General features: G+C 34.3%; 1 protein-coding gene across 1 annotated transcript; it reads right to left on the bottom strand.

Moving 5' to 3' along the window:
• Positions 1 to 742: 742 nt before the first annotated feature.
• On the bottom strand, positions 743 to 11,674 carry LOC119672372 (serine/threonine-protein phosphatase rdgC-like; the record flags this gene model as incomplete). The annotated part of the gene is given in 7 exon segments (XM_038083397.1): positions 743 to 969; positions 1,037 to 1,252; positions 1,320 to 1,419; positions 1,484 to 1,647; positions 1,741 to 1,993; positions 2,071 to 2,256; positions 11,591 to 11,674. Coding segments are annotated over 7 exon segments (1,101 nt in total), but the record flags the coding sequence as incomplete, so codon positions are not given.
• Positions 11,675 to 15,434: the final 3,760 nt, after the last annotated feature.

Raw genomic sequence — 15,434 nt, forward strand, 5'->3', positions numbered from 1 at the left:
TTATGATTTATATAGTTTTTTAATAAGGAGGTTTTTTCGAACCGTAGTGAACTACAACAACAAAAATTTTATTTTTTTTTTTATATATTATTTTAATTAATTGTATTTTTGGCTGACCATACAGCTGTTTCGAGTATTGCCAAATACCCATCATGAGTGGTCTTGGAAATAATTATTGTATTTAATTATTCGTAAAAAATTATTTTTGAGAATGCAAGTACCAGGATTCGAACTCGGGTCCTGCCAAATGTGAAGCTCATAATCAGCGCACCTTAACCAACTGATCCAAAGCCATGCTTGATTTTTTTTGTTCGCATATTTTTCTGGACTTTTGTTAATTTTGCTATGAAAGTTTTTATTAACAATTTTACTTGCTGTGTTTATATTGGAACGAAATCATAAATCAGCTGTAGAAGAATTGAATTAATTAATTAATTATATTTTTATTTTTAATTGTTAAATTTCAATACTATTCTGTTCGTAGAGGCATTATTTGTTGCCTGATTTATTCTTTCTTATGTATAGAACCTAATCTTGGAACGTAATGCTGAGAAAGTCATGCTAATGTTACTCCACTAATCGTGAATATAAGTTGTAATTTAACGTCAATAGTTAGTTTTTTAATAAAATTTATAATCAAATGCAAATAACAAAGGTGATTAAACAAACGAGAGTATGAAAAAGTTAGTTTAAAATTTTATTATATTTTGTAATATCAGTAAATATTAGATGGCAAGATAAATATATTTAAAACTACCACATTTATTAAGATTTATGTACATTTTTTAGGAAGAAATATATCAAATCGCAATAAAATGTGAGTGTAAAATTTTATAATCGTGACCATATAAGAGATGAATTTAAATTTTAATTACTTAGATGTAAAATCTGTTGGATCAATAACTTCCGGCTCAGAAATTTGTCTCGCCAAGGATTTCGTGACCTGTTTGACACTATCATGATTTTGTCCTAAAAGAAAGAATTTGTATACTTATATATTGTAGTACATACGTATAAATTAAAACAAACACATTACCTCGAATTTGTTTCTTGTGTGAAGGTAAAGTATTAGATTTATTAGCTTGATCGCTTAATCGAAATGCTTCCAGAAATTCGTTGAGATCAATAAAGCCATCTTTGTTAAGATCCATCATTTTAAATTTGTCAAACATATTACCGAAAGCACTAGAATTCTGTATATGTTTTTGTAATAAAGTACATGTCTCTTTAAATTCATCAATGGATATGACCCCTAAATTAAGTGAATAATTTGAATTAATTCAGGTAACATTGTATACTTTAATTTTAATAATTTATACCATTGCTATCTTTATCTAAAATGCTAAATATTGCAACTAAACTGCTTTTGTTTCGATAAAGTGACTCAGCAACACTTGTTTCCTCTTTCTGTGTCTCTATCTGAAAAATAATGGTAAAAATTATTTATAAGTTTATACTAAATTTAACATAGTTTTATCATTACTATTATATCCGAGTCTAAAATTTCTAAAGTTACGAGATAGTTTACATCATTTGGCGGGGATCCCTCTGGCATGGGTGCTAGTTTATCACGTAATAAACGCCACGGAAGAGTTAAATTAGTTTCTTTTTCCATTATATAACACCACTTTGTAATACTAATAATTCCTATTGATAAACATTTATAAACTTCAATTAGTATTTCATATATATGCGAGTAATATTTATTTTCATATAATGTTATTAAATACAGAAAAATACCAGTGTGTTTTGGGTCATGTTTTCTAAATTCAGCTTCCAATAGTGTACGTTTATCACGTATACGAGCCCCTAACGCTCTTATCGCAGAGCTTTCGATAAAACTAACTCTCTGGCGAATTGTTAATGCAGAAGTTTTTGAAGCAGCTGATATGTATTGCACAAAGTGGGGCTGCAAATTTGTACCTATTTGGAGATAAGCACCTTTGTTTGACCCTATTGCATAGTAATTTGAGGCAGAAAAAATTGTAATAACCTTTACAAAAAAGTTTCAATCATTACATTAATTAGAATACATTAAAACATAATTTTGAATCTTTAAACTTTCATTACCTTGTTGTTATGGGTAAATTCGTGCCCATCGGGCTTACATTCGTGTGATCGAACGAGGTATTTAAAATTATTATCACTTAAAAATTGTTCGGTAATATTAGGTCCAAAGTATGTGCCAGCTCCACGCAATGTATTTGGAATGCAGCCATTACTATGCTGTGGATCGCTCCACATGATATCAAAGACCTTAAAAAAGTTTAAAAAAATTAATATTTTGGATTACATGGAAATTTTGAATATTTTCTTAAACATTTATCTTTTTTGAATTCTAAATATGTATATATTTTGAGGTGGACATAAAAACTTTAACTAAAATATTTATATAAATAACAAGCAAATCGAATTCGAATTCTTCGATCGATGTTGTTGAAATATTAAGTATACTGTTGTCTAGAACCGTGGTTTTATTAAAATGTCTATTAGTATTGTTATTCAAATAATTTATACAATGTACAATTTAGTTGAATAAGGAATTTATATTAAAAGAATACATGAAATCTTAAAAAGTAAATAATATTAATATACTCCCTTGTACAACCCGGCCCTTGCCTCTTGTTTTAGTGGCACTAGGCTCTTCAACTGGCTGACTAGTAGCCCAGTCAGCCCTATTCTAAGTGTGGTAGCTCCTTCGGTTCCGACTCATGTCAATAGTATCATTGACTTTTTTTAGCGGATAATTGCCAGAGCTACTCGTGCCTGTCCTCGCACATTTTTTAACTTTTCCAGCTGGTCGGAGTTTAACCTTACTCTTGATCAGCCCCTTATTGATTTGAGCATTCCCGAACACAGAAACATGACTCTTGCGGAGATCGATTTTGCTGCCCTTACCCTTGAAAGCATCTTCGCCTCCGTAATTGATGAGCATGTTCCGAAGGTGCGTGTTCGCAAATTTTATCAAGTTCACTTGATGCTACTACCCTTCACCTCATTAAACTGAGGAAATCGGTCCGCCGCAGATCTTATCGCCTTAGACAGGTTGCTTCCACGCAAGCTCATGCGTTTCAAGCCATCCTTAAGAACCTTGACACCATAATTGTCCAGAGGGTCAACCAAACCAGGTTCAATTCCATGCCAAACTTCGTGCCACTCAGTGCCGGTCTGACGTCTTTAGTACGATCAGGCAAATCTGTGGATCAAATAGGTCCATCTCTGACTTCTGCTATGGCACCACCATAGCGTATGATGACCTTGATAAAGCCAACGTCTTTGGTGAAGTCTTTGTGACTAATCACCGTCTTACGGTTGGCCTAGGCGAGCGCCACTTTACGTCGACTATGAATTCTGTAGTGCATGGGCTTTTTGTTGCTTTCAATGAAAGCATTGATACTTTCTCCCCGCAGTTTCCCGCTCACTGAATCAATGTTGAAGACACTCAAGGGTTTCTCACCCATTTCGATCTTATTGACATGCTTCGGCTTAAAGCCCCTTAAAAGTCATCTGGCACTGACTGTGTGTCTTTCTACGTCATGAGGCGTGTCTCACCATTCTTTTTTAAAAAGTGCGCCATGCTCTTCAACCATGCGTACAATACTGGTTCCTTCCCCCAGCCATGGAGGAAGGCCATAGTATGTCCCATTGCCAAGAGTGGCAAACCTAAAGCTGACCTCTTCAGCTATCGTCCCATTTCTCTCCTCAACTCTGTCAGTAAGCTTTATGAGACTTTCATAGCAAGCAAGCTGAAGTCCTTCTCCTCAAGGAATAATATTATTACTTCTTATCAGTTTGGCTTTAGGAGCCAAACCTCCACTCTTCATGCCCTGCATCATCTCCAAAATGAGATATGCACAGGTTTTTTCAATAAGTAGCCTACTGTGGCACTAAGTCCCGACATTGAAAAAGCCTTTGATACTGTCTGGTTTGCAGGTTTAATTTTAAAGCTTCATCAGTTCGGTTTCTCCCCTACGCTCTGCAGTGTGGTCCACAAATTTCTGTCCAACAGAATCTTTCAGGTTCGAGTCGGTTCCTCTCTGTCCTGTGATTTCTCCATCGACGCCGGTGTCCCTTAAGGCTCGGTTCTGGGACCTCTCCTTTTTAACCTGTTTTTAGCAGACATTCCTCTCCCGCGGGCCCCTGTTAAGCAAATCTGCTTCGCCGATAACTGCCTTGTCTTCATGCGGTCATCTAATCCTCACCGCCTTTCCAATGAGCTTAATGCCTACCTTTGATCCCTCTTCGACTATTACACCAGGTGGAAGATTAAACTCAACCCCTATAAGATCTCTGCCATTACCTTACTTGGCCAGCAGCAAGATCGTCCTAGAGGTTTTAGCACCTCTAATATTAAGCTTAAGCTTAACAACTCTCCAATTCAGCTTGTCCCCAAGCTGAAATATCTTGGTATTGTCTTCTCATCTCAACACATTTTTATATCACATGTTGACTATGCCATCCGTAACGCCCGGTTCAGGCACACTCAACTCAAAACTGCACTTCGAAGACACAACCAACTTAATTGCAAACTTAAGTTACTCTGCTATAAGCAGCTTATTCGTCCTCTCCTCATATATACCATCCCTATTTGGTCTGCCATCACTTCTGCTCAGATGTTGCCTGTTTGAGCGGTAACTTCTCCGTGATTGCACCAACTATAAGCGCAAGCCTTATAATGGCAAGCACTTCTCTATCTCCACTCTGTATGACAATGCCAAGATTACTCGTATTGATGAGTACCTTTTGACACTCGCACGTAGGTATCTCACCCAGCTCCACGACCTCCTTCCTGATGTCTCTTGTCCAGATACCCTCCCAGTAGATCTTGTTCTAGCTTTACGATTTAAACCTCCACAGTACCTTCTCCACTATTTTGATGAGCTGGATCAAAATCCTCTCGCTAAAATCCTCTTTTTAACCGCGGCTTTCGTGACCCTGGTCACAAAGTATATCACTAGTCTCACCCCCGCTAACTAGCCGTAAACCCACCACCTTCATTATTATCCTTTCTTCTTCATTCATGCCCTTGCTTTCTGACTTAGATGAACCTAGTTCACTAGGTATTAAGTCTATCTACTTTCTCTCTCCCCTGATTACTGGAATGAAGTTCCCACATTGCTGTGGGAATCTTCTCCATTCATTCCTAAGAGGTGGTTTTAGTGGGTTCAAGTCTCACACTGTGGCTTTCAATGCTTTCCACCTACTGCAAAAAAAAAACCCGACCCACTGTTGTCGCTGTCCTTGCGCCTACCATCCTTGGTTCTCCGATTCTTGATGCACGTGATATGATGACGTGATATGAGGAAATTTGTATTTAATAAAATGTATTCCAAGTACCGTGACTTAAGACTGCCGTTGTACTAGATAATATAGCATATACACATGTATATAAAACATAAGGTATTTCTTTCAACATATTGTATAAAATATTCTTCCTTGTTCTATGACTTAGAACAGCTATTGTACTTGGAAATGTACAACGATTTTGAAATAATACATATTTTAGTATAACATACCTTCTAATATGTTTAATATCTAATTTCTCCAATTTCTTTGACTTGAAACAGCCATAGTATTTAGTAATATTTTTATATATTTTGCTTGTAATATTTTCTTTGTGCAGTATGATTTGAAACCACCCTTGTATTATGTTATTTATACTAAGCCTTGCTCGGCCGTAACACCGCCATGTCGAGTGTTAACATAAGATATCCTTCTGAAGAATACGCCGTCTTTTATACTCATCAGCTGAGCTTTTCGTGTAGCGCAGACACATTTGTTTTTGAGTTGTATTAAAGTATTTTTGTTTGCCTTTGTATTTATATATACGCGGTTAAGAATATTTTCTTTCATAGAATGTAAAGCAAACAAGGGGTATTTCATTTAATTAAATAAATGATAATTTCAATGTTATTTTTTTTTCTATGCTGATAGTGGTGTGCCTTTATAACGAAAGAAACTATTTAAAGCCGTTTAGGCTTCGAATAGCAAAGAAAGGACAAAGACAAAAATTTATTTAATTTATTGAAATTTGAATAGTATTGAAATCAAACAATTAAAAATAAAAATATAATTAATTAATTCAATTATTCTACAGCTGGTTTATGATTTCGTTCTAATATAAACGCAGCAAGTGTTAATAAAAACTTTCATAGCAAAATAACAAAACTCTGGAAAAATACGCGAACACAAAAATCAAGTACGACTTTGGGTCAGTTAGTTAAGGTGCTGCGGTGACTCTGAGCTTCAAATTTGACAGAACATGAGTTCGAACCTGGTATTGCAGTTTCAGAAAAAAAAAATTATTTACAAATGATCAAATACAAGAATTATTTCCAAGACCACTGATGATGGATATTTGGTAATACTCAAAACAGCTGTATGGTCTACCAAAAATTAAGTTAATTAAAATAATATAAAATGAGTTTTTGTTGTTGTAGTTCACTACTGTACTACTGTACCATCAACCAGCGTTGTGGAGGCATGTTATCTTCATGTATTAACACCAAGGCCAGATGGATTCGTTAAGACCATCTGTGCCAGTAGTGATATTTGACCACGGTAATACGATACCACTTATCAGCATTTTACATCACCTCATTGAGAATTTGTTTCAGGTAGCGTTTTAAGTGGATCACCGAAGAGAAAATGTTAGCGCTTCGTAATCGCTTGGGTCGCAGTATTGTGGTGTGATTGGTCGCATTAAAACGGTTTCAATTTCAATCAAAAACATCGTTTCAAGCTCCTAAAACATAAGTCGAGTGTTTGATAAAGATGTTCTTTCGCGTTTTTAACAGCCGTAATTGAACTTTACGAATTGATTGCTGTAAAATGTCTGCAGAATTGTTTGATTGAACTTGTCGAATAGAAACCTTTTTAGCTTTGCTAGTTTATTGTAACCAAAAACGAAGTTCGTTGCATTCTCACAGAAAATATCTGATGGTAAACCTCTTCTAACTGTTAACCTCCTTTTCAGTGCTGCAATGAATGCCTCCGTTGACAACACTGACACCGTTTTTACATGAACTGTCTTCGCAGATAAATAAACGAATAGAGCTATATAGGTTTATATCCGACTCGTCCACGGATCCGGATATACGTTAGAATGGGAACACAAAAATATATCGCGGTACGTGCGAATGGGTGACTTGGAGTCAAGCGTTCAATTAGGAGATTACTTATCATTTGGTCAAGTAATGTGGGTTTATATCGCACACAGTGAATGCACGACTGCACGACTCGAAAGTTAGTTATCCCAAAATTCAGTCGAGTGAAGGAAATTAATGCTTTTGCACCTGCATGATAATTGCACAAGTGTACATTCCGAACATTGAGGTCCACAACATAGCAGCCCTGAGGTAACAGAATCAGGTGACGTTGGTGTACTCAAAGCGAACTCCTGCCTTTAGCAATTGATAGCCGGACATTATTTTCCAGGAAGGGACTTAAAAACTTTAGTGTGCTTTCAGCTTTTCTGTTATTTTATTTTTAAATTTTTGGATTGAAACAATAAAAACAAATAAACAGAATACAATCATTAAAAATTGCATTTTTTTTTTTGCATTTTTTTGTTTCGTTTTGTCTTTGTTCCAACATAGCTTTTAAGTGTGGCATCATTGTTGCAATCTGTCATATGTTATATTTTTGCAAAGAGTCTAATCATGCATATGTGCATAAAATGCAACCAAATCACATTTTGTATAAAAATAGGTAATAAAGATAAAATTAAAAATTAAGATAAATACTGAACTCAAATCGATATTCAGAATGCAGGAAATTTTAAAATTTCCTTTTAGAACAGAATTGAAAATAGTATTGTTGTGAGAAACAACAAAGTAGGTGAAAATTGTCAGGTTTTTGATATTTGAAAATATTTTATTAAAATATTCCTTCAGATTATTTTTGTGTGTTAGTCAGTTTGCTTCTAGAGTTGTATGAAGAAAACAATAAAAGTTTTGTGTTGGTGACCCCGACACAAAAAAGGAGTTGTAAGTTTTTATCAAGCCCGACTAAGCAAGCAAGATGATTAACCGTGAGGAAGAAGATTTTTTTCCGGCAGAAGGAGAAAGCCGCACTGACAAGGAGGTATACCGGGTGTCAATAAAGTCGATGATATTTTCAAGAAAACATCCGGACCTTTTCTGCAAATGGAAGCGCAGTTCAGGAGTGCGGGAATAACGAGAGATGATGCAAAGTTCGACCATGTAGTAGCAGGTTTAGAGCCGAAATATCTGGAGTGCATAGCTGATGTGATTCGGGATCCACAGAAGGTGTTGAAATATGAGACGTTGGAGAAACGGTTAATAAATGAATTCACAGAATCGGAGCACAAAAGGCTGCGTAAGTTGCCGACAGAATTGCAGCTAGGTGACATGAAACCAATGCAATTGCTGAAGAAAATGAAGGAAATGGCTGGCAGTTCAATGAGTGATGACGTACTGACGTCATTGTGGTTACAGCGACTGCCAGTGGGAGTTAGAACAATTGTAGCTGCAGTCGAAGGTGATTCTGCACAGTGGGCCAAGGTGGCTGATAAGGTGTTTGAGGTACAGGAAACAGAAACGGTTTGTGTAGTGCAAAGGAATGAACCTAATGAGATGAAGAAAGAAATTGACAAGTTAAAAGTCGTGGTAAATAATTTGATCATTCAGTTGGGCAAAAGAGGAAGAAGCAATGACAGAGATCGTGGAAGAGGGCGATCATCAAGTGCTAAAAGAGCTAATATCTGTTTTTATCATCGACGGTTCAAGGGGAGGTCCACAAAAAACCCCGTACAAACCACCACAAAACTCAGCGGAAACTAAACACCACTTCACGTTTGACGGCGAGTGAAGTGGCAAAGGGTAAAGCATGCCGTCTGTTCTTCAAGGATAAAAAAACAGGTATAAATTATCTAATAGACACGGGCGCGGAAGTTTCAATTTTGCCAAAGAGAATGCAGCCTGAAAATGAAGCCACGCAATATTATTTATACGCAGCAAACGGGGCGAAAATTAGCACGTATGGAACGAAATTAGTGCAAGTCAATTTGGGGTTGCGCAGACAGTTCCTGTGGGAGTTCCAAGTGGAGAAGGTAAATCACCCAATAATAGGGATTAAATAATTTTTTTGAATAATTTGAATAAGAATTTGTGATGTCATTACAGGCCTCCAGATAATGGGTTCGAAGAAGGAGATACACTGCGTGAAACTAAGCACTAATGATGCAACTAGACCGGCACATAACATCCTGCGGGATCATAAAGAGATAACGGAACCGACTACTAGTAATAAGGCGGCCGTGAGGGTTACACTAGTAGAGCATTAAATTGTTATCAAGGGACAGCCAGTGTATGCAAAACCTCGGCGGTTAAACCCTGAAAAATTTGAAATTGCGAGAAAGGAATTTGAATTTATGACGAAACAAGGTATTTTTAGGCCAAATAACAGCAATTGGACAAGTCCGTCACATTTAGTGGCGAAAAAGGATGGTAAGTGGAGACCGTGTGGCAATTATAGAAAGCTTAATTCGATAACACTGCCACATCGGTATCCAATACCCCATATACATGATTTTACTCGCATATTGCAAAATAAGAAAATTTTCTCAACTTTTGACTTGGAAAAAGCCTACAATCAAATTCCGATTGCTGAAGAGGATCGACCTAAAGCGGCGATAATAACCCCATTCGGCTTATATAAATTTAACATGATGACTTTTGGTCTATGCAATGCTGCGCAGACTTTCCAAAGGTTTATGAATGATGTCCTAAAGAATCTGAATTATGTAATAACGTACATAGATGATATATGTATAGCATCAGCTGATGAAAAGGAACACGAAATACATTTAAGAGAAGTATTCAAGCGATTAAGCGACCATGGTCTGAAGATCAATCTGGGAAAGTGTGTGTTTTTTATGAAAGAAGTTATCTTCCTGGGACATGTGATAAATGGGACGAAATTAGACCCATAGCTGAAAAGGTGGAAGCGATTAGAAATTTTAAAAAACCAAAAGAAGCACGAGAGTTAAGAAGGTTCATCGCTTCAATAAATTTTTACAAGCGTTTCCTCGCGAATGCTGCGAAGAATCATGGCATCCTGCACGCACTATTAAAAGGAAAAAAGAAAAATGATAGATCTCCGATTGAGTGGACAGCAGAGGCCGAGAAAATATTTAAAGTGTGTAAGAACAATCTGGCGAATGCTGCAATGCTAGCACACCCGGCTCCGAATGCGAAACTGGTGCTAAATGTGGCCGCTAGCAATGTCGCAGTACGAGCAGTTCTGCAACAGCTTATAGATGGGCAGTTGCAACCGCTGGGATTCTATTCCAAAAGGCTGACAGAGACTCAAAAGAAATATAGTACTTATGACCGCGAGCTACTTGCTATATATATGGCGGTCAAGTATTTCAGCAAGTAAAAAGCAAGTATAAGACATAAGTTCTCGTTTTTGTTGGCCTAAAATGAAGGCCGAAATAAGTCAAATGGTGAAAACGTGCATGAAAACGTGTTGCAGGATTTCAACGCCCCTAATCAACGTTTTGAGCATGTACATATTGATATCGTGGGACCTTTGCCCTATTGCAATGATATCCGGTATTGCCTGACATGCATTGACCGGTTTTCAAGGTGGCCGGTGGTGGTACCATTGGCGGAGATTACGGCAGAATGTGTGGCTGAGGCTTTAATTAAGGATTGGATAGCGCATTATGGTGTGCCGAAAAGGATTACGACAGACCAGGGACGATAGTTTGAGTCCAAGCTAACTCTAACCATAAGGGCAAGAGGGCGCATGGTGAATGTCAGCATAGATCGAGTGAAACCAGTATATTTTGCGAATGAAGTTGGTGAAGGTTGTTTGCAAGATAATGTTAAGGTGTTAGGTGGTAACAGTAATAAACAAATAGCACCAAAGGCGACTCGAGTGGGTAGAGCGGTGCGTTTTCCATTGAGGTTTATGATGTAGTAATAATTGTACAATTCAGATAGAATTTGTCGCTATGTAGCCGTCAAATTCTAGAAGGGGCTGTGTCGTGAAAAACAACAAAGAAGGTGAAAATTGTCAGATTTTTGATATATGAAAATATTTTATTTAAATATCCATTCAGATTATTTTTGTGTGTTAGTCAGTTTGCTTCTAGAGTTGTATGAAGAAAACCATAAAAGTTTTGTGTTGCAATAAAATACTGTTTTTTAATTAAGAAAAACTATCTTGTTATTGCAAGCACAACAGTATAAATATTTTAATATTTATACTTGAATAAGTATTAATTTGTTAGCACAAGTTAAAAAATTTTGAAACGGGTTTCAATTATACTTTTTTTAAATACTCCTAAAAAATTTTGTATATATTTAAAATATTTATTTTCCACAATTTTGCATATTTTTAAAATATTTTATTTCCGCAATTTATGTTATTTAATTTTTTATTTTTTTTAAATAGAAAGAATTTTTTGACTGAAGTATTTGGTAAGATTTTTATCGACATAACACCACAGTTAATATTGAAAACACACAACTACAGAATGATACAACATTACAAGAAAAATAATTTAAAAAACGAGTTTGTTATTCTGGAACAATATGAATATATTAACAATAATTACCTGTAGCCATTCGCTATTGTTCATAACTTCAGCAGACGTGCGAGATCCCCTCTCATTTATAGGCGGACGCAGAATGGACACATACTAAAAATGTGAAATTTTGATTAATTATTAAAATTAAATACAATAATAATAAGATTAATAATCATAATTATAATACACTATGAATATAATCCATTTCCTGTGATTGCGAATAAGCTTGTACTATGACTAAAGTAAAAGTAAAATCTGATCACAAAATGTACACGAAACTAAATTAATTATGAAAAGCATTGAAATCATGAGAGGTATTATAGGTCTGGGTAATGCTATTCATGCATGTAATAGCACATATTATATTAGAACAGGAAATTACTGGCCTGTGTAATAATAGGAACATATTATATCTTTAATGCGCAGTTTCATCTGCACCTCAGATAAGCACTTTGTGATTCTGCTATTTACTTGGACCAGCAGTAGGTGTTGTAGAAGCAATACAGACCTGTGTAATGTTATTTATGGTGTGTTCTACAAAGGCATTTAAGTTAAGTATTGAATTTATTTTAGTAATACTATTGTCAAAAGCAGCCAATAAAGCTTATGGCTCCTGAAAATATATCCGAGACAAGTGTTATGTCCGAAATAGTTGTTTTGTATTGTTGTTATATCTCTGACCTTGGCTTCTATACCATGGAGCTTTTTTTCTCAAATTCAGCAATGCTTTCGTTGGGTGATAAGCAACATTTGGTAACAGTGCGGTCGCTGGAAAATTCTCTCAACTATTGTTTTTTACGGAGTTAAGACCTCCTGGAGAGTGTCCAAATAGTTTTTAACTTTACTAAATTTAATGATTAATGTAATATGGCTTTATTTAATGCTGTAATAATACCAGCTATACTATATTCAATTAGGTGATGGATTTCAATATTTTCTTTATGGTAATATATTTCATTAATTTACACTAACTCGGTAAATTCTCTTCAGCATCAACTGCTTGTTTTGCAGCACCTGTTAATATTTATCGACCATATAAAGGTGTTTGCATATTATTTTAACAACAAACTTAAACACTCCTTGACATTGTTATTAAATTTTCTGTCGAATTTTTCTGGTGTTTCCATTGATTTTACAGCATAATCCTTTGGTTTGAAATTTGGCCCAATTGTGCAGCATTCTTTACCCTTTGATGAGTCATTGGTTACCATCGCAATTGTTGTAGTTACTGGTAATATGTTTAGTATACATATATAGTTAATAGTGGTTTTTATTCATTATCATTTAAATTCCTTATTCAAGTTTATATAGAAACACTATCTTAACACTACATTAACTAAATTTTTGTTGAATGTTGAATAACAACAAAAAGAAACAAAAAATGAAAAAATAATAATGCAGTTTCCAACATTTGTATACTTTTTATTTGTTTTAATTGTTTTTATTCCAAAAATTTAAAAATAAAATTACAAAAAAAGCAATTCTATTGCGGAACACCAAAAATAAAACAAAAAAACTATTCGACATTTATACCATTTACTGCAATTTTGGTAATAATAAATTTTTTTTTTTTATTTAAACAAAATGTAGAGTTTAAATTTACAACAACTAGTCATATTGACTAACAAGAGGTTTTTTTTAATTAATATTACAAGTAAGTTTACATAAGTCTATCTAAGATGAGCATATAGATCTGAGCTAGTCATCTCCTTGCTGGTTGAAACGGCTCAAAAGGTCATTTGGTTTGAAGCGACAAAAGTGTCTGTGAGTGTTATCGCAAAGTAACGCCGGAATGGTGCTGTTTATGTGTTGTCTCAGCCTGTCATAATGTGTTTTAGTAGCCTTCTGTATTTCTTGCTTGACAGTAGGTATTTCAAGGTCACGATGTGTTATGTAGGCCTGGGAGAGAATAAAATATTAATATCACAAGTAAAAAATAGTCAAATAAGCTGACATTACCTCGAACTTCTCGCATTGTCCATGAGAACGGCCAATGTCTCTGTCTGGGTGTTTCTGCCGAGCACGTCACCATTCGTAACATTTTTTTATCTGCATTATAATTGCGTCTTTGACCACCACGACCACCATTGATATATTTACCGGTAGATAATTTCACTCGTGCACGACGACCGCACAGTGTTCTAGTATCCAAACCACTCACATAAACCTTGTGGTCACTGGGATAACTAGACATTTTTTTTTGAACATTCTTCCTTTATGTTGCTAACCACAATTTTAATTCAATATATGCGGTCTATTTATTAAGAATTACACAAATATTATAAACACAATTTTTAACCACTAAACAAATTATTTCAAATCACTGAAACAACTCCATGTGCATTGCTCGCACAGACAAAAATAAAGAAACGTGTAAAAGCTTTTATTTTTGTTTTGTTTTGATCCATATAATTGAGGCGAATTATGTCGAAAGCTCCAATAAAGTTTGACTTAGATATTAAAATATGGTGTTGCCAAGTACAAATAGTACATTTAAGACAAATTTGAACTTTATTGGAAGGAAACAATAAAGTAAGCTTTTTTAAAGGTTATCACCCTCAAATAAATAATTACACACAAAACAAAACCAGCAAAGCCAACTAGAAGAGTGGTGGAAATCTTTCAAGGGCAGTCGACGGTAAACGAAGATCTAACAGAATCCCTAACGTGGCTACAGGATGGTTCTGTTAGTCAAATTGACTATATAAGAGCCAGTGGAGGCTTGATTCGCTCTCTTATGATAGTGATGTTTTCTGAGGAAGTCGAACAGAACAGTTCAGTTTAAAAACCGGCAAAACAAAAATTACTTTTATTAAATTAAAGTTACTAAAAATACATAAAATTGCGAATGTTAAAAGAAAATTACTTTTATTAAATTAAAGCTACTAAAAGTGCATAAAATTGTGAAGGTTAAAAGAAAATTACTTTTATTAAATTAAAGTTACTAAAAATACATAAAATTGCAAATGTTAAAAGAAAATTACTTTTATTAAATTAAAGTTACTAAAAATACATAAAATTGCGAATGTTAAAAGAAAATTACTTTTATTAAATTAAAGCTACTAAAAGTGCATAAAATTGTGAAGGTTAAAAGAAAATTACTTTTATTAAATTAAAGTTACTAAAAATACATAAAATTGCAAATGTTAAAAGAAAATTACTTTTATTAAATTAAAGTTACTAAAAGTGCATAAAATTGTAAATGTTAAAAGAAAATTACTTTTATTAAATTAAAGTTATTAAACGCACATAAAATTGCAAATGTTAAAAGAAAATTAATGAAATTTATTAATTTAATTATAATAAAAAGTGTATAACAATACCCATAACAAGCAATAATTAATTTTATCAATTTAAAATTACTAAACGGTGTATAAAAACCCAAATGATAAACAAAAATTAAATGTTATTAATTTAAAAAGGGCATAAAAGTGCAAATCTTGAATCGAGTTAATGTACATTGTCAGTTCATAAAAGGATTACACATAATTTAAAAATTCAACGGTAAAATAAACTAACGGATGTAACGGAGAACGGAAAAAAAAGAGAACGGACACTGAAGGACAATAACGGCAGCAGGATCCACCGTTATGAGACAACGGTGGTCAGGTATTCCTGAAATTAAGGATACGAATTGATTTAAATTTGAAAAAAAAAAAAAAAAAAGGAAAAAAAAGTTAAAGATTTGATTATATAATTCCAATTATAGTTATTATTGTTAAATTTATTTGAGTAGTGATTATTCAGCATATATTAAATTATAGAAAAAAAAAAAATTATTAACGCATCACAAGAAAAAAAAAAAAAAAAGAACATAAGTTCATTACAACTACCAATATATAAATATTTGTTTCTTGTTTTTAATTTGTTT

Source organism: Teleopsis dalmanni, chromosome 1, assembly GCF_002237135.1.
Source record: "Teleopsis dalmanni isolate 2A chromosome 1, ASM223713v2, whole genome shotgun sequence".
NCBI lineage: Eukaryota > Metazoa > Arthropoda > Insecta > Diptera > Diopsidae > Teleopsis > Teleopsis dalmanni.